Source organism: Malaclemys terrapin, chromosome 16 (genome assembly GCF_027887155.1).
Source record: "Malaclemys terrapin pileata isolate rMalTer1 chromosome 16, rMalTer1.hap1, whole genome shotgun sequence".
In the NCBI taxonomy this organism is placed as follows: Eukaryota; Metazoa; Chordata; order Testudines; family Emydidae; genus Malaclemys; species Malaclemys terrapin.
The window spans coordinates 16,249,739-16,274,968 of NC_071520.1; the positions used below are offsets into that span (position 1 = coordinate 16,249,739).

The following is a 25,230-nucleotide window of genomic DNA, read 5'->3' on the forward strand; positions in this document are numbered from 1 at the left end:
AAAAATTTTACTGATAGGGGTGCGCGATCAAAAAAGTTTGGAGACCACTGATCTAGAGCATCCAAGATAACTTTGAAGATGGAATGCTGACTTTCCACCAAAGAGCTTAATGTTCTTTTCAGTGATGCTAAGAACAGCCACACTTTCTTTTATATGAACAGAGTCTCCTCAATGGTATAGAAGGAGGAAATTCTCATTTCAGGCCTTTTTTTATAGTTTAGAGGATCACAATGGAAGTGTTCTCTTCTGTTTTGAAGGGAAAATTAAATAGTATCACCTTTTGAAACTGCCAGAGGTCTAGAGTTAAGCTAGCTGCTTACCCCTGCAGTGATTTCATTAGGGAAAGTATGTATACAGAAGTACAGATTAGTGTTTCTTAATCCCAGACATTAGTTACAATAAGGAGGATTGTGTGTGGATATCTTTCGCTGTTAAAATGGAGAAAGAAAGTAATTCAGAATCCTCTAAGTGGGACATGGACTAAATTACAGTTACAGATTAGGGGATATAAAACTTTAATTTAGCATTTGTTCCATTTTTGAATACATAGCATATAAAATACATAGTGGATGCACACATTATGATCTGTGCTTGCTATTTTTTGAAGCTGTAAGTAATGAATATCTCCTCAAAATCCACTTCTGGTCCTTGCTTTTTACCATTGACTGTTACTTGAGTGTTGTCTGCTCCTGCTTCCCAGACAGAGGGAGGTCAGTACTGTATGTATCAATTCCAACTACGTTAATGATTTGCTTGCTCTACAGCTAATATTATTTTTAACTCCTTGCTATCTCTTCAATGCCCCTGTTCTTTGTTGGTCTTTAAGACCCATGTTTATCTTTGATTGTAAACTCTCTGAGGCAGGTACCATGCCTCTTTTAATCTCTGTAAAGATGCGTGCAAGAATATAGTGCTATTTTTTGTTGTTAATATCCATAGCAAGGGATGTGTTCCAACTTTAGTATGTTAATAAACTGAATTCTGTGAAGTTAAGTTCAAATCCATTGATTAAAGGCCTGGTAACAGCAGGATGGATGTTTGTTCTTTTTAATTCAAACTTTTAATTAGTGAACTGTCATCATATAAACTATTGAATTTAGAAGCTATTTGAATCCGCTTGTTCACATTTAAGCTTAATTGTTTTATTTGTGTGCCAGCATGATATAAACATACAGTAAAATGAGTTTGAGAATATTTTACCATGCACTTTGATGTCCCAAACCTAGATCTCCTTGAGTAACCGGGGGCAGAGCTGTCATTCATATTTAACCAGTTGTAATTTTGTAGCCATTGGCTTTTTAAAATTTTAAATAATTCGGTGAAAGTTAACTTCAGAAACTCTTTCAGTTTATTTCTGACACTCTGCATCAGTATGTTTTTTCCTACCCTGCTCAAAAAGAGAACCTACATTAATTAACAAAACCCTTCAGTGCTTTCAAGTATGGAGACGTAATTTTGTCAGGCTAAAATGAAATTTGTGTGAGAAAGTCCTACAAAGCCTAATATGGATTTCCTCCAGCCTTCTCAAGATTGTGCAATTATTTCCCAATTGTTAGTTTCCTATACCTCAAACCTACTGCTCTCTAAATGGACACTTATCTATTTTGTGCCATCCTTCTTAAGCTATTTGTGGACTGAAAGTCCAGGTAGCCTCCATTTAGTGACAGGAGATAAAATGTGAAAATACAGTTTTAAGGTAGAGACTAGGTGAGTGAGGATATTACCTCACTCCCCTTGTCTCTCTAATATTCTGGGACCACGGCTACAACAGCACTGTATCACAATGGAAGTTTTAAGGTAGAAACAGACTCCCAATGAAGCTAAAACAATTTCAGGTACCCGCCAGGTGGGCAAGTATACAAAACCAAAGACCAAATGTAAATTGTTTTAATGACTGACTTTGTTGCTTGGTCAAGCTATTTAAGAGTAGGAAACATACTCTGAATTTCCTATTCTGGGGATAAGAGAATTTGGATGGCAGACCTATACATCAAATATATTTACTTAAAACCTGTAGTGGGTCTCTAGCCAGATAGAAACTTGATTGTTATCTTTCTCTTTCCAACTTGTGCACCCCCCTCTTTCCCCCCCCCCCCAAATCATTCAGGTTCTGGATGAAATTGCTGAGCATGGCATTAGGATTTACCAGTTGCCTGATGCAGACTCTGATGAAGATGAGGAGTTCAAAGAACAGACCAGGGTCCTGAAAGTGAGTTCTTCACTTGATATTTGAAAAGACTGATCATTTTATTCTAACTAGTTTTTATAAAGCTACAGGATTGTCACAGATATTATGTTCAGTTATAATGTATTTGTTGAAAATGTGTGACTTTATCCTCATAGCACTGAGTGATCGTCCTCCTTAGAACCAAATATTACATGAACTGCTTCCATGCAGCTCTAGTAAAACACTTCAATCTTGACCTTGCAAATACTCCCTTTGATTCCATTCTTGGATTCTCTGAAGTCCAATTGTGCTAGATTTTGACTTTTTAAAATGTAAGCAGATGACCACTAGTAATGAAGATCTTAATTTATTTCAGTCACTCATGTCTGTGCTACAGGTATCATTCCATAAACACTTTACAGTGTGCCTTAAACTGTGAATGTCTCTAGCTATCTATGTTATCCATCATCCTAACTCTCTCTTCCTGTTTTTAACTGTAATTGGCAAATTTCCATGGGCCATTTATGTCAGATGACAGGCCACGCGTGAACTGTGTTTCAACAAAAGCAAAAAGCTCATAAAACAATAAGAGTTCTAACTGAAAACAAAAACCCAACAACCTGTAAATAATTTTCCTTTACACAGATGTGAAGACAAAATCGATCACAACAAGGTTACAGTTATTAATACTGAGGAGTTATGTACAGCATAGGGTATAGGATTAGGCAACGTTCTGTTCTCTGATGCTAACGGTTTAAGTCACATTGGTTTGGTAACACATTTTTTTGCCTTTTCCCTTCAATACTGAAACGTATTTCTATGCTTCTCTAGAACTTATATTGCTTTTGCTCGGTTGTCTCATCTAGGCTAGCATTCCCTTTGCTGTTATTGGGTCCAACCAACTTATTGAGGTGAAAGGAAAAAAAATCCGAGGTCGTCTTTACCCTTGGGGAGTGGTTGAGGTTGAGAATCCAGAGCACAATGACTTCCTTAAATTGCGCACAATGCTGGTGTAAGTAAAGACATGTGTTTAATCTTTGGCATTACGTGTCTGTTGAATCAGGAGGTGCCCTTGAGTGATTTTTTTCGTTTATGTACACAGACCTCATTTCTTTCTAGCCATATTACTTTTGCTTTCTCTATTTTTGGACACATTTGCCCATAGAAAGGAAAAATGATATACAAAAATGCAGCCTATACATTTAACTATGTTATTATTACAACTAAGGATATGTGATAGACTTCTTTGCCTCTTACTTACCTGTGATGGGTTTTTAAAAAAATGCTGTTTGTATTAACTTGAAGAGTTGATCAGTTATCTGTAGCATCCTTGCTTGGGCCTAATTAAGCTACTAGTAAAATTTGGAGCATAAAGAAAATTTTCCACAGGTCAAAAAGGCTTAGCTGAGGGGTGAAAACATTATCTACTACCATGGAGTTTGTCTACTTAGACGGACGTTTCACTTTTTTGCTTATTTCCATGCAGTGTAGTTTAGTGATGTTCTAAGATATTCATTGGCATCTTTATAATACCTAAAGATTCCTGTAGCAGACGTGGACCACTGTCCTGCACATGGCTCCTTGGGTGTGCAAGTGTTCACCTGTGCAGAAGAGTTAGTGGGATTGATGCCTAAGGGCCTCCAGGCTTTACCTTAATACAAATTACAAATACTAATCATAGCCCATGACAGTGTGTTTGGATTTATCATTGTTAATGTTATTTTCTAAAGGAATTGTTGCATCTGTTTAATTCAGATAGCATAATAATAGTATAACTACCCCCTCACCTCACTCCATGAATTATATGTCCCCAAATGCTTTTTCATAAAGAGTCTATTTAATCATATTGTAACAGATACTTATGGGGCTACAGTCAATCCAAATTCATATTGGACATAACTAGCAGTCTCTGCTCAGTGGAGGTCCAGTAATGGAATAGCACAGGGCTATTGAAGGTATAGATTAAGTTGCCTTGGCATAGCTGCATATAAGGGGTAGCTTGCACATCACTTGCACTAGACATGTCTGAAGCCAGTGTTGTTCTTCCCTTGCTTTCAGTGCTAAATTTGGTCAGAAAGCTTTTAAGTGTTTATTGCCTTCAGTGAAAGAGTGGTCTACAGTTTGACTGACAGACTGACAACTATTCTGTTACAACTTTGTGACGAATGATGGCAGTGTGCTTTAAAATTAACCTGTTACAACTTCTGTCTTGTTTGGTAGCACTTACTTAGGAGTTTACTCATGGAGAATCATTCTCTCCTTTCTTCCAGTTCACTGATCTGTACTGCTGTGCTCAGTTTACTTCCACACCCTCAAAAAATCCACCCTTGTTTGCTGTGATTCACATTGTATAGTGTTCACTGGTACCGCTCTGTCTTTTTATATCCCTCATGCACTGATGGGTCAGAGTGTAACTTGTAAGTTTGAGGGTTTCTTTTAAGAAGTGTTGCAGCAGAAAGACTAAATTTTTCTCATTGATTTGTATTTTTAAAATACACTAAAGATAGAGGTCAGGATAGACTAATTCTTAAGCCCTGACAATCTAGAAAGTGCCATTAAATACAATAAACCCGATTTATGAATATACCTTGTATGTATAATTTAGCTATGTAACTTTTTTAAATGAAAGGTTATTATGGTAACGTTCTGTTACTGGAAATTCAGTTTCAGTGTAGATTTCTGGTGTAATAAGTAGAGCCTCTGCTAGTCAGAGATCACCCTCTGGTGGTCAGCTTTGATGTATGTTCTTATGAGAGTTGAAAGTTCTTGGATATTGAAACGCTAAGGAGCTCTACCTAGTCTGAAGTTATAAACTGTATTTTAGGACATAGTTTCTAAAATATCTCTTGAATACTAAACATAATGCAAAGGCAAGGCTTACTACAATTTGGAGATTACTGCAAACAACTCCTCTGAAGTAGTGGACAATGATGGAAAGCAGAATTTTACTTGTTTTTGGAGGTAATTTTCAGGAAGAGAGAAACTTAAGCCCCATTTAAAAAAAAAAAATGTGGTGTGGGTATTAATGTTCCAGTTAACTCTGTGGGTTGAGGACATGGCCTTTGTTTCCATGTAGGATTTAGTCCCAAATAAATATAGTGATTTTTGTAATAGAAACCATGCATTGAAGAGGGTGATTAACGCTTCGGCAAAAAATGTAAAATATTTACCCTTTACCTGTTCCAGAACACACATGCAGGACCTGCAGGAAGTGACCCAAGATTTGCACTATGAGAACTTCCGATCGGAGAGATTAAAACGCACTGGCAAGTGAGTATGAGCTCCTTTGGGCTTTGCTTCAGTTGATTCTGTCATTTTTCACTTGTGCCATTGGACAGATTCTCTTTCCCTGCCATCTTCTCCCATTAGCTCACCATTTCTTCTTTGAGATGCAGCACTGAAATGCACCGTTAGAGAATTTCTGGAAATAAGTTTAACAGGGATCAGTTAATAAAGAATGATAGCTAGGTAATACCACAACTACGAATGACTTGCTTGGTTGGTCCTGTTTGCATACCCTTTCTCCTTCCTCCTCCCCTCATTCTTAACCTAAAAATGCATAGAGAAGCAGTGGATAGTAAATATAGCGGGGTTTCCCCCCCTTTAATAGTCCTTTCAAAAATAATAAGCTTAAGGAACTGGGTTATTAAATGGAGACCCAGCCTGTGATGCTCAGGATGGATGGTGTTTTTAAGTACAAGACTGACACATTGGCCAAGGGTTTTGTGGAATATATTTTCTTTAAGCTTTCTGTTTTACTTTGCCTTATTCAGTAATAATTGGATATACAGCTAGATAGACATGCTTAGCTTGAATAGACTTCCTTTCCACTTCTCCTTATTTCAGTTTAGCGTGTTTCATTACCGTTCTATAATTAAACCCGTTTGATATCACTTCCTTTATTCTTCATAAATGTTTGTGCTCTTCATAAACTTTGTTTCTTTCTAGTATGAGGAACATATCTGTTGGTGTTGCATCTTCCTGATGACAGACAACATATTCCTCTCCCTGCTTTACTTTGAAATGCTTATTAATTACTCAAACATTTATTTTCAAAAAGAAAGAAAATAGACATCATTGTATCTATGCCATAGCTTTGTTTTATTACTGCAGTGGTACCATGGAGGGATGGCAAAGAAAATGTCTCAATTGTAGTAAATAAAAGAATAAGGCATGAGAGTGCAGGAAAGATCTTGTATGAAACAGTAGGAGAAAGAGAAGATGGGAGCGAGAAAATTAGTTGGGAAGAAATTTGAAGGAGCTAGACAATATGTGTTGCTTAGTATAGTTTCTTAAAGCAACAAGGCTTCCTCATCCACTCCCTTGTAAGAAAGCATGCAGTCAATCTTGTTCTTTCTGTATGGCCCAAACTGTGAACCTTGAATCCATTCTCAGAGACTGTATGTACTTTTTCTCTTCCATGTCTGTCTTATACTTTCCTTTTTCATGCCTACACTGTACGATGTGTGTTTGTGTTTGGTAGGCCTGTTGAAGAAGAAGTTGTAGACAAGGATAGGATCCTCCAGCAGAAAGAGGCTGAGGTAAGGATACATTGTAATAAATTTATCTTTTTTGATTCGTTACAAAACCTGTAATTAAACGATACATGTATCCATTTCTGTATGATATATCAGTAGAGATCTCACAATGAATCTCTTCTTTCCTACTGTAGGAAAAATTAGTATTTGTGTAGAACTTCCAGTGTGCAGTAAAACAGTGAAATAAAGTGAAAGTGAATATTTAGACTGGCTGCAGAATAGTTTTCTCTCCCAATTTCTGCACTTCAGGTCACCTAATGGTCATGGGCAAAAAAATTTAAGGGTTTAGTTTTGAAGAATGTGGGGACCTAAATTGTACATGCAAATTAATTGCATTTTGCGCATTTACTTGTATATTTGTGTGCTGTATGCACAGTTCCTTGCTTGCAGGCGCATATCTTGCATTTGCAACTGAAGTGTTTATTTTCTTAAAATATGATCCCTGCTTTTTGGTTAAACACTCAGGCCTGGTCTACACTTGGGGGGTGGGGTGGGGAGGGGGAATCGATCTAAGTTATGCAACTTCAGCTATGTGAATAACGTAGCTGAAGTCAACGTTCATAGGTCGACTTACCGTGGTGTCTTCACCGCGGTGAGTCGACTGCTACCGCTCTCCTGTCGACTCTGCCTGTGCCTCTCACGGTGGTGGAGTACAGGAGTCGATGGGAGAGCACTCTGGGGTCGATATATCACGTCTAGACTATACGTGATAAATCGATCCCCGCTGGATCGATCGCTTCCTGCCGATCCGGTGGGTAGTGTAGACATACCCTCAGACTCATTTACTTGTGATAGCTCTCTTTGTTTCTTTAAAATAAGACCTCGGGATAGATAGTTCACAGCTATTCTAAATGAGATGCATGTTATCCCAGGGTATGTGGTCTGCACGAACATATTTAAAATAAATGCACCCCTTCTACCTTCTGTAATGCTGACTGCAGTGACTTGAGAGCATGAGTACCAACCTCAGGGCAGAATGTTAGGAACCATAGCACAAACTCCAACTTGGCTATGAATTCTATACTTAGATTTCACTAACCAATTATTAAGGGTAAGCTCTTCAGGCACTATAATAACCTAAACATGGAGTATGCAATGTTGTTGTAACCATGTTAGTCCCAGGATATGATATGAGACAAGGAGGGTGAGGTAATATCTTTTATTGGACCAATTTCTGTTGGTGAGAGAGATGAGCTTTAACAGAGCTCTTCTTCAAGCTCGAAAGCTTGTCTCTCTCACCAACAGAAGTTGGTCCAATAAAAAATATTACCTCATGCACTTCGTCTCTCTAAACATGGAGTCTCACAGTCTCCTTGGGTACTCCAGTCTGTCTTGCCACCCAGGTGAGCATACCCTTGTGATAGTTGGTTCCTTACACCAAGGAACACATCAATATTCTGGTTACTTTCAGGTTACTCCCAGTCCCAAAGGACCAGTCTCTTGTTCCAGGTCAGTTGCACCTTAGATCTCAGACCAAAGACAACTTTTGTGGGCAATCCTATAATAAACTATATAAATATTTATTAAATAGGAAAAGGAAATTAGTTATTTGCAAGGGTAAAGCAGGTAAATGTTAGTACACAAATGACATACAATCTTAAATTTCATAAAGTGATACAGAGTTTATGGATAATAAAAGCTTCTATGTCCTTTAGGGCTTCCCCAAGTAAAGCAGCGGGGGATCTCTTGCTTATGCCTAGAAAAACCATGCCCTCTGGAGCTCAGGCAGCATAGAGATAGCAAGTTCCTTTTGTTGGGGGTTTTTATCCCCCTCTTGCCATGTACTCTGACCTGCAAACCCAGCTGATGGGAAGAATCCACTTGCATGACTCAGCTTCATGGAAGGCAGCGCAACAAATGTCTTTTGTCCCCTTTAACGTCCCACAATAGTCTGTCTGGTGCCGATGAACCTTTCCTGCTGGGAAGGACAGAATGTCTTCTGTTGAATTCTCCTGTCTGGTGATTTACACAGTAACAGAGGCTTACAATACAACCATTCAAATATTACTTTACAATATGGGATACAGATGTTATAAATGAGATTAAATGCATGCAGCAACTCACAAGCATTCAATAAAATCTGAATACTAAACACAATAATTCTAATGCCTATTTTAACAATATGAATATGTAAGTGAGCCAGGCTGATTCCAGCTATGTATTTGTCAGTGTTTAATTGAGACACAGGGACCTTGGCATAAGCAGGCACCTGGTCTTGCCAGTGTCGCACCTTGTTGTTTTACATGGAAGAATATTATTGATCTTCCATTATAATCTAAAAATCATTTCTAAAAGGAAGTGCAGGAGAAAAGACCATCTACCAAGGCTTAGCAACTCTGAGGAAAGATGGAGACACCTACTTTACCTGAGCACACCTGGACGAGTCAGGCAAAGTGTTATGTAGGCTGTTTCCATACTCCTAGAGTTTGGTGTCTGATCCCTTACTTTTATGTCTTCCATTTTTACTCTTCTTAAGCTTGACCTAAAAAAATCACCCAGGCAACTATATTTTTGTTATTTTCTTTTGTTCCAGTCACTTCAGAGAATGAGAGTGTTGAATCAGTAATTTTTGTTTTGGTGTGAATTGATGTTTATTTAGGTCTTAAAATGTCCAGCATATAGATGTAGCATTGAATCAGAACTCTTGACACCAGAGTCTGTTGGCACAGTATTTAAGTTCAAGTACTACAGCCATATAATTGGTCATATTATTGGGACATGGAGGTGTTTCATTATCAATCTTTCAGAGAGCAGCACTTATTTACTCAATGTAGTTTGGCCCCAAGTCAGTGTGTGAATGGAAGAAAGCCATGATTAAAAAGGGCAGAGCTAATAGAGTGGGGGCGGGCAAACTTTTTGGCCTGAGGGCCGCATCGGGTTTCATAAATTGTATGGAGGGCCAGTTAGAGGAGGGGGTCGTGGCCCGGCCCCCACCTACTATCTGCCTCTCCCACCCCGGGACTCCTGCCACATCCAACCCACCCTGTTCCCTGACGGCCCCTCTGGGAATCCTAGAATATCAGGGTTGGAAGGGACCTCAGGAGGTCATCTAGTCCAACCTGCTGCTCAAAGCAGGACCAATCCCCAGGGACCCCTGCACCATCCACACAACCCTGCTCCCTGTCCCCTGACTGCCCCTGGACCCTCGCTACCCCATCCAACCCCTCCTCTCATTCCTGACGGCCCCCCTGGGACTCCTGCCCCATCCAACTACCTCTTTTCCCTGTCCCCTGACTGCCCCCTGCTGTCCCATCCAACTCCCCCTCCTTCCTGACTGCCCCCCCGGAACCCCTGCCCCCATTCAACCCCATGTTTTCCCCCTGACCACCATCCACATCCCCGCCCCTGACCACCACCCCAAACTCCCCTGCCCTCTATCCAACCCCCCCTGCTCCCTGCCCCCTTACCAGGCTGCCTGGAGCACCGGTGGCTGGCAGTGCTAGAGCCGGGCCACACTGCCGCCGCTGCCACCACAGCACAGACCACCGGGTCAGACCAGGCTCTGCAGCTGCGCTGCCCCAGGAGCTCTCAGCCACGCTGCCCAGAGCATTGCGCCGGCGGCGGAGCGAGCAAGCTGAGGCTGTGGGCGAGGGGGAACAGCGAGGGAGGTGCTGGGGGCGAGCCTCCCGGGCCAGGAGCTCGGGGGCCAGGCAGGACGGTCCCGTGGGCCTGATGTGGCCCGCGGGCCAGTTTGCCCACCCCTGTAATAGAGACTAGTTTCAGGCCAGATTAAAGATAACAACCCTATAAGTGGTTGGATGCATATTTCTGCTTCCAAAGGTAGTCTCAGGATTTCTACATCCAGCCAGAAGTCCATGAAATGCTAATATTTCAGTCTCCATGTTTCCATATTTCTTTGTAGCATGTCTGTTAAGACCGAATCCTGCTACCTGCCTTACTGTCTTCTCTGGCTGCTTAAAAACTTCCTTTTTGGGGAAATCCCCCATGGTTCCACTACCAATAATGGTGGCGGTAGTGGGAACACTGCTGAAGATAGGATTCCAATGTTTTTTCCACAGTATGGTGGGAAAAACATCATTATAAACCTGTGTTCTTTCAGTGCTAGCACTCTCATTGGTGGAGCTGCATTAGTGATGGTGAAATTTCTCCAAGAACAATGTACATAAATGAACTGCATCCTGTTTACTGATTACCAGACTAAGGAACAATAGGCTAACATGGTGATTGCTTTGAAAGTATCAAGAACGTTTTTTGGCAGTGTTTTTCCTATTACATTTAGAGTTTTTAGATTTAGAGAGAGGTTATGTGACTAGTATTTCTGCTTATTTGCATGTATGTATGTGGCCAAAGAGATGATGAAGACTTTGAAGTTCTTGAAGGACAATCTCTAAAAGTTCTCAATGGCACTAATAACCTCTACATAACTACTGTTAAGATTGAGAAGGATTAGGTTGAAACGTTAAATCTCCCCCCCCCCCCCCCCCCAACTTCTACTGTCTGCTGTCCCTTAAAACAGTGGTTTTCAAACTGCGGGTTGTGACCCAGTACTGGGTCGCGGAATGTAAGGCACTGGGTTGTGGCGGCTCTGGTCAGCACCGCTGACCGGGCTGTTAAAAGTCCGTAGGTGGTGCTGCCCGGTTAAGGCAGGCTAGTCCCTAGCTGTTCTGACACTGTGCTGCGCCTCGGAAGCAGCCACCTGCAGGTCCGGCTCTTAGGTGGGGGGGCCATGGGGCTCTGTGAGCTGCCTCCGCCCTGAGCACCGGCTCCACACTCCCATTGGCTGGAAACCGGCCAATGGCAGCTGGGCGGGGGGGTGCCTTTGGGCCAGAGCCACGTGGAGCTGCTTCTGTGCCTCTGCCTAGGAGCCGGACCTGCTGCTGGCCGCTTCCAGGGCGCAGCGTGATCTGCAGTGCCAGGACAGGGAGGAAGCGTGCCTTAGCACCCCCGCTACGCCACTGACCGGGAGCCCCCTGAGGTAACCCTGTGCCCCAAATCCCCTGCCCCAGCCCTGAGCTCCCCCAAACCCAGAGCGCCTTCCTGCACCCCAAACGCCTCATCCCCGGCCCCAACCCAGAGCCTGCACCCCCAGCCCAGAGCCCTGACCCCCTCCTGCACCCCAACCCCGTGCTCCAGCCCTGAGCCGCCACAAACCTGGAGTCCCCTCCTGTACCCCAAGCCCCTCATCCCTGGACCCACCCTGGAGCCCTCACCCCCAGACCTTAACCCTCTGCCCCAGCCCTCCCACACCCCAAACCTCTCATCCCCAGCTCCGTTGGGCGCAGGCATCAACAATTTTCTTCAACTGGGTTGCCGGAAAAAAAGTTTGAAACCCACTGCCTTAAAAGATCAAGAGGCTTTGCTGAGTCTTCTGTAGATAAGCTGGTATGAAATCTCTTCATCGCCAAGGCACTCTGAGGTTCAGGTTGGGGAGGACTGTGCAGGGAAAGAGGTGCAGAGGAAATGGGCTTACATTCCTTGGCCTTTGCTGAGAAAACAAACAGCCATTTCCCCTTCTGTTTTGCATTCCGAACAGTAACGGTGCTTGAAGTTCTATTTACAGTTCTGCAAGGTTTACATAACCCCAGAGGGAATGAAGGTTTGGGGATATGCCAGGATCACCATTATCAAGGCATGATTTCTGCTAAATACTGATCCTTTATTATATTAAAAGACATGTTCCTCCGCTAATCGGAGTCATTAATCTCTAACATAGATTCTTCAGCCAAATTACAAGACCATTTTTGACAAGTATAGATTTAATTTTGCTTTTCTGCAGACAGATAAGTTGTTTTTTCTGTCAGTCTCCAAGTGTAAATGCCCTGGTTTTATGAGGGAAGGGAGTGGAGAGAAGAAAGTAATGGTGTTTATTCTCCTTTCTGTAAATATATTACAGTACAAATTATTTGTTGTGACTTTTGCTATTAACAGTCCCAGTAGCTTTTCCAGTAAAAGTGTGGTGGAGACTACTTGGAACAACTTACCCTGTTTTGTCACATTCTGAAATGCTTCCTTTGTTAATGAGAATGAGAAGCATAAAGGATAAAACTTTCAGAAATATCTGTGGCACTTTTGCAAATGACACTTAGGTCCTGTTCATTGAGGCATCAGGGGGCATGGATTCTATCCCTAGCTCATCATAAGACTGTAGGCAGTTCACTTTGCTTCTCTCTACCTTAGGTTTCCCAGCTGTCAAATAACAGACAGTATTTTTTCAACGGCTTTTGAGATCTTTAGGTGAAAGATGGTATGGTAATGTAAATTACTTATTCTAAGTCATGCTGGCCTGCAATAAATTAAATACCCTGTAATACTTAACACTCACAATTGGATTAGTTCTTCTTTGTTTTCCCCTGTTGGCCTCGCCTAGCTTTCTGATTTGTCTCTGTTCCTTGATCTCCCAGTGTGTCATCAGTTAATAGGGTTACAGTGTGAGAAATACACCACAAAGTGGCAGTCTTCTCCATTTGCTTGGCCCCATTCTGGCAGACATCCCAGTGCCTGATAACTCTATATAAACTCATTTTACTATGTTTATATATTCAGTAAGATGCAAGTATTTTGTGAAGTATTTAATGTTTGCATGAAAAGGCTAACATGACAGTTGATGAAGGGTCTAAAGACCATAGATAAAAGTATCCTTAAAGTGTGATACCCTTTTCTTTGGTAAGTTATAGTCCTTCTGCAATGGTAAGATGATGTAGTATTAAATTCAGTCTTACACTTTCCTCTGTGGAGTGAAATAGCTTTTATCCTTGGAGAACAGAATGAAAAGAAAAACCATCGGGGAAAAAAACCCTGATTAGCAGTGCCAGTCCTGTGGAGAATAGAATTATGATGTTGACATATTCTTTAAACAATGTATTTTGCCTTTTAAAAAGTTACTTGTTGAAACCAGTTTAACATATGTGTGTAGCCTTCAGTCATAGTTCCAAGTAAGAAATGGTACTCGCTGCCCATAAAGTGCAGTGGCTGTGAACACAAAGACTTGACTTATTTTATAAATGTAGTATTTATAATGCCAGAGAGTCCCATAAAACAAAACATTTCTCTTGATGGAAATCCTTTTTTGCAATATAATCATTTGACTGGAGCATATTTTTCTTGGCCTTACTTAACAGGATTAGTTGCACTCTTTGGTATTGAAGGTATTTTTAACAAACACAGCGAATATCGTGGGAACATCTTGAAGTTACTGAAAGTCTACAGCCTTAAGTTCTATTTCTTCATATTATTTTCTTCCTACAACCCTCTTCTGATCTGAATTTTATTGTTAAGAGGGGCCTGACTATTTGTTTGAAAAATGAACTGTCTTACTGGAAAGTGAACAATTGTTGAGTTCTTCCCATTCCTTTTTCTCTCCCATCTGTGGGGCCGTTGCCTAAGCATTACTCAAGCAGGAGTCTGCACTGTGCAAGGCTCTGGCTGGTTTTGTGTTCTAGCCAAAACATGCAGTAATGGGAATAATCAACCATGTAATACAAAGTTGTATCAATGTCTATACACTCTTAACTCTCATGTGAAATGTCTGATTCCTCTCCATGTTGTTGTTGCACCGCCATCGAGAATAATGTGACACTTTGAGCTAAATTCAGCCCTAATGTCAGGAGCTCTGTCTCCAGTCAAGTAGATGGAGTTTACACTAAGGCTAAGTTTGGTCCTTTGACTTCTGCTTTAGGGGCATTGTCAGGAATTGTGTTTCTAGAGGATTTCCAAACATGTTCCTCTTTTTGCCTTTTTTTGCCCTTGACTTGCCTCTCCTCTTTGAGGTTTGGTGTTACAGCATCCGTTCGTCTCTTGGGGGTGAATGCGTGCTCCCTGCATAGCACGGCAATGCTGCTTCTGCATCAGCAAGAGATCTGCTGCAGAGTCAAATGAGATCAGAGTATGCTGCCTCCATGATGCTCTCACTCTATGCCAAGACAGGGAGGAACAGACTAGATATGAAGCTTGAACTGTGGTGTCTTGAGTGCTTTCACCTTGAAGCAACAGGAAGAAAAGCGTGTGTTGTATACCCAATACACTGATAGCTCATTTCTTTTCATTCTTGCGAGGAGAGGGAAAGTAAGTCCACTTAAAACTGTAACATTCAGGAGTGGTTCTTTCATTTTCTCCTCACTCAAAGATAAACGGCGTAAGAGAGTGAGCATCACTTATTTGTGTATAACATAGGTCAGCTCATTCTCCCTGAATCTTGTATGCTGTGTCATTGCTAAATTAATGGATTGAAATGATCTTGTCAGCTTCCAGATAGTGGTGCAAATGGATATCACCCTCTCCCGTGACTGCAACCTGCCTGAAAGGGTGTGTTAAATGTAATCTCCTGTCCATTACGAGCTAACATAAAACCTGCCTTTATATAATCAATCATTTAAAAAAAAAATTATGCCTGGAAGAAACTATTTGCTACATCTCTGCAATCTTTTTTCCCCTAATGCAGCTATCCTAGAGATGAGGAATAATATGAATTGTTGGTAACTTGGAGTCATTATCGGATTTTGGAAAGCGATCAGTATATGTAAATATAACTCTGGTTTAGTTAACAGAAAAGTCTGCTTGAGCTGTATTTTCATACTGAAAAATATCCTTATATATGGAGCTCTTCATCAGGAGTATAATAATAATTAGGAGCGTTTCAAGCAATAATTAACATACACAACTGTTTTCTCATATGTTGCTACCATTCTATTCTATTAACCAAGCTGTCTGTTCCCCACATACTATATACCCTTGCTCCTGTCCTTCCACACTCTTTCCTCCCCTCACCCCCCCAGTGTAGTTCAGCTATTAGATCTCTTTTCAGTGAGTATTTATACAGCCATATTTCAGGTCTCGATATCCATCAGTGCCCCATTAAAATATTGTATGTTCTTCATGCAGAAAGTGCTATAGTACATCAGATACTTGTCATTTTGGCTAGAGTCTGGAGCTTTTGCAGTTAGGAGAAATCTTTTCTACCATAGTCTCAGAAAAGGAAGTTAGTCTGCAGACCAAGAAGCAGTTCTCCAAGAAGAGCAGAGCTGTGCTTTCTAAATATGGTTGCACTGGCTGCATTTGGTGGGGTCTTACCCTTATTTTGGTTTTTGGCCAGTTTGTTTCAGCAAAAGGAAATTGTGCACTTATCTTCAGTAGCTTCATACTATACTAACTGGGGTAGGAAGCACAACTATATGATTAACTTTAATGGGCATTGCATGCCAAGGAAGCTCCTATTGTTAACGTGGCTTTGCAATCTTGCCATTAGTTAATCTATGCATCTGTATCGGGGTGGCCAACCTGTGGCTCCGGAGCCACATGAGGCTCTTTAGAAGTTAATATGCAGCTCCTTGTATAGGCACTGACTCTGGGGCTGGAGCTACAGATGCCAACTTTCCAATGTGCCGGGGGGTGCTCACTGTGCAACCCCTGGCTCTGCCACAGGCCCTGCCCCAACTCCACCCCTTCCCGCCCCCTCCCCTGAGCTTGCAGTGCTCTCACTCCTCTCTCTGCCCCAGAGCCTCCTGCACCCCACGAAACAGCTGATCAGGAGGTGCAGGGAGGGAGGGGGAGGTGCTGATTGGTGGGGCTGCCGGTGGGTGGGAGGCGCTGGGAGCGGGGTTGGGGAGCTGATGGCAGGGCGCTGCTGACATATTACTGTGGCTCTTTGGCAATGTACATTGGTAAATTCTGGCTCCTTCTCAGACTCAGGTTGGCCACCCCTGATTTATATAGTATGTGGGGTAGCACCTCATAGCTAGAAAATGCAAAACTGTACTTAATCTCTAGATCTCAAAATATTTTATGAAAATGTGTGAGGAAAATCCTTCTCTTAGGGAAACTGAGACAAAAGAGGTTAAGTGATTTTATATCTTTGGAAGAACTTTAAAAAACAAAAATTCTTTTCTGTGCTGAGCCTTGGCATGCCAAATCTCTCACCATTGTTATACTGCCTTACTCGTGCTGGCAAGATTCTGGGGTGAATGAGAAGGAATCATCTGCTTTGTGAGGTTTATGTAGTAATATAGAGTGTGTGTCTTCAAAGGCTTTGTTTTGAGGCCTTGGGTTGGGGGAGGAGTGTAGTTTGGTTCAGTTAATCTTTAAGCATTTTGTCTTCCCTTTTCTACCAACTCTTTTGGGTTTTTATTTTTTTATAGTGGCTACTTCTCTCTCATCCATTAGGCTCATCCCAATTTTAATTGTCATTCAGGTTCTATAGCACCCAGGTACATAATGATAGACGTTATGTATAAACCCCCTCTCCTCCCCCCCCCACCCCACAGCTGCTGATGTTACTGTAAAGACAGCAGTAAAGATTTAGGACTATTTGTGCTAACTTGCATGTGCCCACCTCTATTGGTGTTGATGGCTTCAAGCAAATACAGCTGGCAAAACCAAAATAAAATTAACATACCCAATTAAATATTTGTTTATTTAAGAAAAAAGTAACTTTTAAAAAAATCATGTTTTTCACAACAGGTTGGTGGTAACACTGTATTTTTAGCATTTTCTTGACTCATCTGTGTTGAGAATCTCTGATCAAAGGTGTATACACGTGTGAAGTATTATTACAGTTCTAAATGTTTGACTAGGTGATGTAGGTAGATGTGAGATATATTCACCTATTACAGAATTTCATCATTGACTTTACATTTCTTCTCATTTCACATACGAATCTGCGTTAACGCTGTACAGTTCAGATGGGAAACTCCTTTTCTCAGGTTACATCAGCTATTCAATTTCTTTCCCTGTTCCCCTGCCCGTATCTAAGGTCAGACAAAATAAAGTAATATGTGTCTCTGGAACTGTAGCTCTTTTCTGATCTGGTTACCTGCTTTGTGTAGACAAATAGAATCAATTATTGCTCACCCACTTGAGCCTCAGCATTTGGGGTTATTTATAGAGCCTCCCACGTATGATTCACTCATTCTTGTAAAATAACTGTTCTCCGTAATGTTTTGCTTTTGTATTCATGCTAGACATTTTTTAATGTTTCATTTTTTTCAGACTGCATTACATTATTTTAAATTAAAATATGATTAATAACCAATGCAACATTTTTTTTAACATTATCCCTTAATTTTGTAACTATAACATTCCTACAAGGTAATCAGTAAAGAACAAAAGCATGACTCCTTTTTGGGGAGGGAGAGATGGTTAGAACACAACTTTCTTTTCTTTCCCACAAAATAAATTAAACCCATATTCTCAGACTAGTGTTCTTAAATGAAAATAGTATCTGGCGACAGTGCATTATAATTGTTGCCATTGTTTAATGGAACATTGGTGTTCTGCCTACCATAGCAACAAATAAGACTACTGCTCTAAAACCTAATTTGTTTGGTTTATAAGCACTATGTGGCTTCAAATTTACAATAAATCTATGTACAACTTAGATGAAAATTGTAGAAAGCCTGATTTTTTTCAAAATTATAAGAGCACAAAATGCATATACAATTGTGTGCCCCATTTGTATGTGCAATTTTCATTACTACATATGCAAATATGCAACTGGCCATTTGTGAATTCAGATAGCAGATTTGTTAGTATAGTTGTAATTGTATGCACATTTTTGAAAATCAGGCTCATAATGTCTGTTCTGTACCCTTTTATTAAATTTCATGTTCAAAAGAAAAATAAACATGATTTAAAAAGAAATTATCTTACATAATAGATTGCCAACTTGCTTTCTCATGGGATAGAAATTACGAATCAGTGTCTTTAAAAAAATGAAAACACTCAAAACAAACTATAGTTATTTCCAAGAAAATGTTGAACACTTAAAATTAAAACATTGTTGGCTAATATGTCTAGACTTTACTTTTCTTTCTCTTTAGATTTAATTGAGCATCTTTTTATTTTGCTCTTGAAACAGTCTCTTCAATTGGGTTGGCTAGTGCTCCTCAAATTTTGGAGCGTTATCCAGTTAATCAAACCAAACAAACTTCAAAATCACCATTGACTTTCTGGCATTAAGGGCTAAGTACTTGTGTTGGAACAAACAAAGCTGCTTTACCAGAAATGCCCCTTTGTACACAAAAAGGAAAGGAAGGTGTTTTCCTCTATTTTGTAATGTCTGTGTGCTAATTTCCAAGTCTGTGAATGTGCTTCTGAAAGATCTTGGTTTCCACACTCTCATGGTCAAGATTCTTGTGTAGCTTACTGACTTGAAATGTGTGTCTGATATGATCCTGACTTAACACACTGGGCCAAAAGGATCTTTGACAGGGATACATCAGTAAGAAATGGCCCATGTAATTAAACACTAAATTGTAAATATAGGGTGGGAAAAAAACTGGGTCCCTTTCTCCACCAAGGAAGGAAAGGATTCACAACTTCCTGTATATCTGGGTATTTTTCCCATTGGATTCAAGGAGAGAATGAGTCTTAGCTGTCCAAAGTCTATGTGTAAAAGGTGGTGTTTTCTTTTTGTCTTCACAGCTGCGTCGCATGCAGGAAATGATTGCACAGATGCAAGCCCAGATGAGGATGAAGCCTGGGGATGAGTGAGATGCTGAACGTGTGGCTGTACAAGGTACATTTTTTCGGTTTTATGTAGCTATTATCCTCTTTGTTAAAATGCTGTACCATGCGTCATTGATTTGCTAGAAAGTGAAATCTTTGGTAACTTCCTCACAATGACTTTAGTAAACACCAGGCTTTAGATTTGCCTTTACAAGGAGTCTGTTTTTACAGCTCCTGGCACATCATGGGTTTTCTCAAAAACAAATGAATAACCAAGGAAGGGCTTCAGTTACCAAACCGAAGAAGAGGTATAACGGGCAGTTTGGGCTGATATCAATGATTTGCATACTGGTTGTCCAGCTACTTTAGTTAGTCTAGATCATTTAACTTACTGTTTTGGGCTATTATCTATAAGAAACTAAATGGCACACAGCTTCTTTTTCATTTTTGCTGTAAAGAGTGAGTGGTGTCTGTCAGATTGGTCCACTGGACTGCGTAAGTCATTTAGTGGAATCCAGTCATGAATTTTTCTGGGACCCCTCTCCTCTCAGATAGTGGTTTCTGATTCTGATAGTACTGCCTCTGAAACTCCAGTGGTCCTTTCAGCAGTCTGTATATATATATTGTGCTGCCTTTGCCTTCAGTTCAAAACTGAATCTTTTCAAGGTGTCAGTAAATGAAGAAAAGTGTGCATATCAATATGAGATTCACTTCTAGATTTGCTAAATATTATACAGAAACAACCCATCAATCACAGCAGAGAATACACAAACTATCCAGCAACTCATTTTATTTGAGAGCCTTTGCTGCTTGCTCTAGAAGGCTGGTATGTGAATTAGATTTGCTTCTTGACTGACCTGATCCCTTCACCTGTTACATCCCTTCATTGCAATGCCTGCTGGTGTGCACAATAGCCAATAGGAAGGCTTTTTCCCAACCTCAGAGGGCCACAGGTTGTTTCCAGCTCTCTGCTCTATTCTGGTTGCATATATCCATCTTCAGCAGGAGTAGCTGATTTGGCTGCAGTTTGCCCTCCATTCAGGTGGCTGTAGTTTCCTATGGCATTTCCCCCTGCTTGTCTGTCTGATATTATAATTGTTTGAAGTGTTGTAGCCACGTTGGTCCCAGGATATGAGAGAGACAAGGTAGGTGAGGTAATATCTTTTATTGGACCAGAAGCTGGTCCAATAAAAGATATTACCTCACCTACCTTCTGTCTCAAGTATTATAATGGAAGACTTTATTGAGGTAAGTCAAGATTGCAGACACTTGTGAGTGCATATTACCTTTCAAGAATGTTATTGGCTGATACTTTACCATCTCTTTCTGGAGTAAGTAGAGTTAATAACTGTGGTAACTTGCTTATATGGAAAAGTAAGTATAGCCATCATCCTGTATAAGCAGCCTGCTTAATAAACTGACAGTTTTTGCAAAGTGCTAAAGGAAAAAATTGTGGACAAATCACACTTGTTTACTGGATGCAACTTTCTTGATGTCAAAGTCTACATATGGCATATTAGTCCCTGGGGCAAGCATTCAAAACTTGCAAGCGCTCAAGGGAATCACTTTTTTTATTGTAAATCCCCATGTTTTCTTCAGAATGCAGAAAGCATAGTTCTTATATTTTCTTAAATACAAGAATAAAAAATAGAAACATATGAAGAGCCTTGTTCCTGTTGTTTGATACTTCAGTTTAATGCTCCAGTTTTGATTTGCTGGGCTGCTGGAATGTAAAGCCTGAATAAAATGGATTATATTATCCCTTCTGACCTTGTGACAGCTGCCAACATTCCAGGCCTAAAATAAGGAGATTTTTGTTGCCTTTACTTGAACCTTCACTTTTCCTGTTTACATTTAAAATAAAAAAAAAAAACTAAAACCTTTTTAAAATTAAGCCTTCTAAAGGAGTAGACTTGTCCACTGGGCCCCTATTAAAGAAGACAAAGTTCTACTGGTAAATACACCGTATTCCCTGATGAAAGCCATACTAAAAAAAAAAAATCAAACCCAGGTCTTTTTCACCCTGTCACAATTCCAAATTCCCAGCAAATGAAGAAGCCTTCACAGCTGAGAGCAGACTGACCATGTCTCCTAAACTCCATATTAAAATACATAGTCTCAGAATCGAAAGACTAAACGCTAAGGAAATTTCTTGTGGTTGATCATAGTGGTATACAGTAGCAATGACTCACTATTAGTCTTCTACATACATAGACAGTAGCTGGTAACTTTGTGGGGTTTTTTAAATGTAGTTTGAATCAGAGATGCTTAGGAGGTCCTGAGAAATTAATGGTACCTCTGTTTTGGTATGTCCAAACCTTTTGACTTTTTTTTTATTTTATTTAAATGAGCTATTTTCATGGGAAATATTTTAAAAGTACCAGTGCTCATCTTGCAAAAGAACCCAACCCTCGTTGATAATTGCAGATTACATATTTACACAGTCACTTATAAAATATCACTATATAAAATCACACTCAAAATCTAGCAAAATTCTTTCCTAGTTGTTGCCTGCAAAGCACACATGAACACCCAAACATTTTACCTTGATCCCAGTGCTCAGACACTGGCCCAGCTATGAAATTCAGTAGCTGAGAGCTGGCAGAATACAATACTCTGAACATTGGTTGTCTAATAATGGGACTAAGTTCTCTTTGGTTCAGAAATCCCATATCCAGCTCTGTCATAAGTAGCTTTTTAAAAATTGGAGCAGGGTTTATCCCAGGTCAAGTTTGCAACCGTGGACACATGGGCAAACAAAGGTCTGAACATGATGGCATGTGTCTGCGTACAAAGTTTTTTTGCGTGTGCTTTGCATTACTCACTGAAATACAACCTACCCCAAGTATCTGAATTACTCACAGACCATGCTGTGAACTCTCATATTTCATGTCATTTTCATTTTGATGCAGAATAAAAACCTGAGAACTAGACCATTTCAGTTTCCTTCTATAAATGTCATCCCAGCAATACTTGTAAAATAGATGAGTTATAGGAAAGGATAATTTCTAATGAAATATCTGTATAAACTTGCTAGATCTATCCAAAAATATTTGAAAACCACATGTAGGCCGGAAATACTGGGATTGAACACATTTTGAGAAATGGATTTGGCTGAGAAATGCTATGGCTGTGAGGTGCGTGTTATCTATAGGTCTCACCATTTCTTAAGTATCTGTCTAGATAGAGGACTTGTCAAAACCAGATCATCAGTCGTACCAGGTCCTGAATAGAATTTTGATGATTCCTCAGTTTTTCCCTTCAAGATGCTGAGACTATCCTTCCATATGGAACAGTAAATTGTCATAGCTCTGTTGACAATCTGACTAAACCAGACCACTGACATGGGATCCTGTCGTCACTTTGGAGAGGGCACCAGAGCTTAGGCCTCTCCCTCTCCTCAGAGGTTGAACATTCATTTACTCCTCAGGAGTCCTTGCACCAATAATCCCCAGAACAGCCCAGTGTACCTCTAAATGGAACAAAGCGTATCCAAAATTGATAGAGAATAATTGAAAACAAAGGTGGAGCTACAAAGCTGTGTAACTAGGTCTAAGGTTTCTTATCAGTTGAGCAGAGCTGCTTGTATTCTAGGTGAAGAGCTTGCATCCTGAACTTAGCCATGTCTTGTTCTCTGATTTTGCTGAGTTAATGAATCTCTACAAAGCCAGGCTTTATTGCAGAGGTGGGGAGGGCACTTAACAAACACTAACTGGAAGACTTTTGAAAATACATGGTGTGAAGGGGACATGGAATAGGTGGAGATTATAGACAGGAAAGAATGAACCGTGTAGAGCCTTGAAAGAGGATGGGTAAATAAAGCTTGAGATGGAAGAGTGGAAATCTGTGAAGAGATTGGAAAGGAGATGATGGTGAAGGAGACATAATCAGCAATGAAAGAGGAAGATGGTCTTGAAAGCAGTGATAACCAACACACGCACATTTCATTATCTGTTCCAGATCTGTGGGAACTGCTTTTTTTCTGCTCCTCTGATGATGATTATAAGGGTCTCAGAACGAGCATCCCCACCAAATGTGCGTGGGCTGCTTTGTACACATGCCTGCCTGCTGCCTTTTCACTTTCAGCTTTGCTGTTACAGCTATAGTAAATGCCTTCTTGCAGGTTCAGAGGAAGTATGTGTATGTGAGCACCCTCCTACTCACAGAACTGTGCCTAAGTGGTGGTGACAGGCTAATGGATGAGTCAAGGGCAACTGGCCATGAACAAAACAGTTACCCTCATGAGTGTAGTCAAATATACAAAGTATATAAGCTGGCAAAGTATTTTCTCTTAATTTCTGTTACAGTTGGTGTTTGTATGTGAAGTACAGTATGTATAAAATTTTCAAACAAAAATGATTTCCCTTCTAAAATACAGGAAAATATGATGTCACTTGAAGTACAAAAGCTGTCTTCATTCTTGTGTTTTGAGGATTTAAGCAAGAGGTTTGGAGTGTGGGAATAATTAACCAAAAACTAAACCAGACTTAGCTTTTTTTGGCAGGTCAGCAGGCACAATGTATGTACACCTCTACCTCGATATAACGCTGTCCTCAAAAAAATCTTACCGCGTTATTGGTGAAAACGTGTTATATCGAACTTGTTTTGATCCGCCGGAGTGCGCAGCCCCCCACCCCTCCCCGGAGCGCGGCTTTACCGCGTTATATCCAAATTCGTGTTATATCGGGTCGCGTTATATAGGGGTAGCGGTGTATTTGCAAAGTTTCTTCTAATCTGGTAGATTAAAAGGTATACTATCAGAGTTAGTGCCAGTCTCTAAATCTGCCTGTCTCAGATGAATAACTTGTACAAGATGATGAGATTTTTTTAGCTGAAAATGATTGCGATAGGTGGTGGAATTTTTTTCCCCTTAAAGCAGATAACTTAGCTCTCTGTCTGTTTCCTCCTTCTCATTCCTGCAGATCTGGATTGCCGTTATCTTTCACTCCATTGTCCTGGATAGCTTCAGGGTAGTGTTGGAACAAAGGCAATGTAAAATAAATATAGACAGATGGAAATCTAATTAGTAAGACCTACATCTTGTTCCTATAACATCTGTAGAAAATGTTGAAAAGTTTTTAGCATAGCTGGCCATTTCCATGAATGCATAGTGAGTTGTTAGCAAAGTTGGATGTTTTGTGTTTACACTTTTCATGTTCCTGACAAGCCTATTACAAAAGAAAGGAAGTAAGTAGCTAGTTCCTAATGGATGAACATGATGATTTTTAAAAAAAATGCTGTGTACTGTCATAGCAACCAGCCTTATAAAGTGGTATTGTCAGATGCCAAATTGATGTGATGAGAAATGTCATCCGAGGAAGAATGTTGCGTGCTGTAGTTTTTGGCAGCTGAAATGTGAAGCTTAAGGAATGTAAAGCTTAGGCAAATTTTTAGTTTTTGGAACAACCACCTGGCACAGCTTGTGGATGGTTTTTCTAGCTAGAATAGATGGGCTGCACCATTCTCCCATTTCTTTGGCTTTTCTAGATTCTGAGGGTCAAATCATCTGTCAGCACCACAGCTTCTGTTCAATGTGTTGCAGTTTCTCTTGCAGAGGGTAGGCTGCAGCTTAAAACTTTCGTTCTCCCCTAACCAGTAAGAGAAAAGTTGTCACTCTGAAACACTGAACTCTATGCTGGTGGTTCACATTTTCCATAGAGGCATTGTAGATGGTGGATGGACCTTGTAGCTTACTTGCATAGAAAGGTCTTGTCAGTGATCTTAAAAACTTCAGCCAGGGATATGGAGGCTCAGGTGCTTTCACTAGTTTATAATGCACAGTACCTCATGGTTTTCAAATGAGACAGTGTGATCCAGTGATTGGAGCAGGGTTGGGGTAGGGAACTTCTGTCATTGCCTCACTCTAACGTTGGGCAAATCATTTACCCTCTGTGCCTTATTTTACCCACTCTGCTTACCTGGCCAAGGCTGTTAAGGTTAATGTTTGTAAAACGGTAAACTTCTTGTATGAAAAGGCACTCTCTAAATTGAAAGTGCTATAATTCTTGAAATAGTGCTCTGTTCAGCCAAAATATGGATAGTACCCCATAGCCTGTTATCCATCCAGAATGCCCTGGATTGGTAGATTGTCTCTTGGATGTTCTTAGGAATATAGGCCAAGCACCA

At 40.5% G+C, this 25,230-nt stretch overlaps 1 protein-coding gene across 1 annotated transcript in view; it reads left to right on the forward strand.

Moving 5' to 3' along the window:
* Nucleotides 1-25,230, forward strand: part of LOC128824656 (septin-2) — a 61,450-nt gene that overhangs the window by 28,682 nt on the left and 7,538 nt on the right. Inside the window, exons 8-12 of the mRNA XM_054006419.1 lie at nucleotides 2,108-2,209; nucleotides 3,034-3,179; nucleotides 5,354-5,437; nucleotides 6,651-6,708; nucleotides 19,081-19,174. Coding sequence (XP_053862394.1) covers nucleotides 2,108-2,209; nucleotides 3,034-3,179; nucleotides 5,354-5,437; nucleotides 6,651-6,708; nucleotides 19,081-19,149 — 459 coding nt within the window. The 3' untranslated portion in view covers nucleotides 19,150-19,174. The remainder of the gene's footprint in view (nucleotides 1-2,107; nucleotides 2,210-3,033; nucleotides 3,180-5,353; nucleotides 5,438-6,650; nucleotides 6,709-19,080; nucleotides 19,175-25,230) is intronic.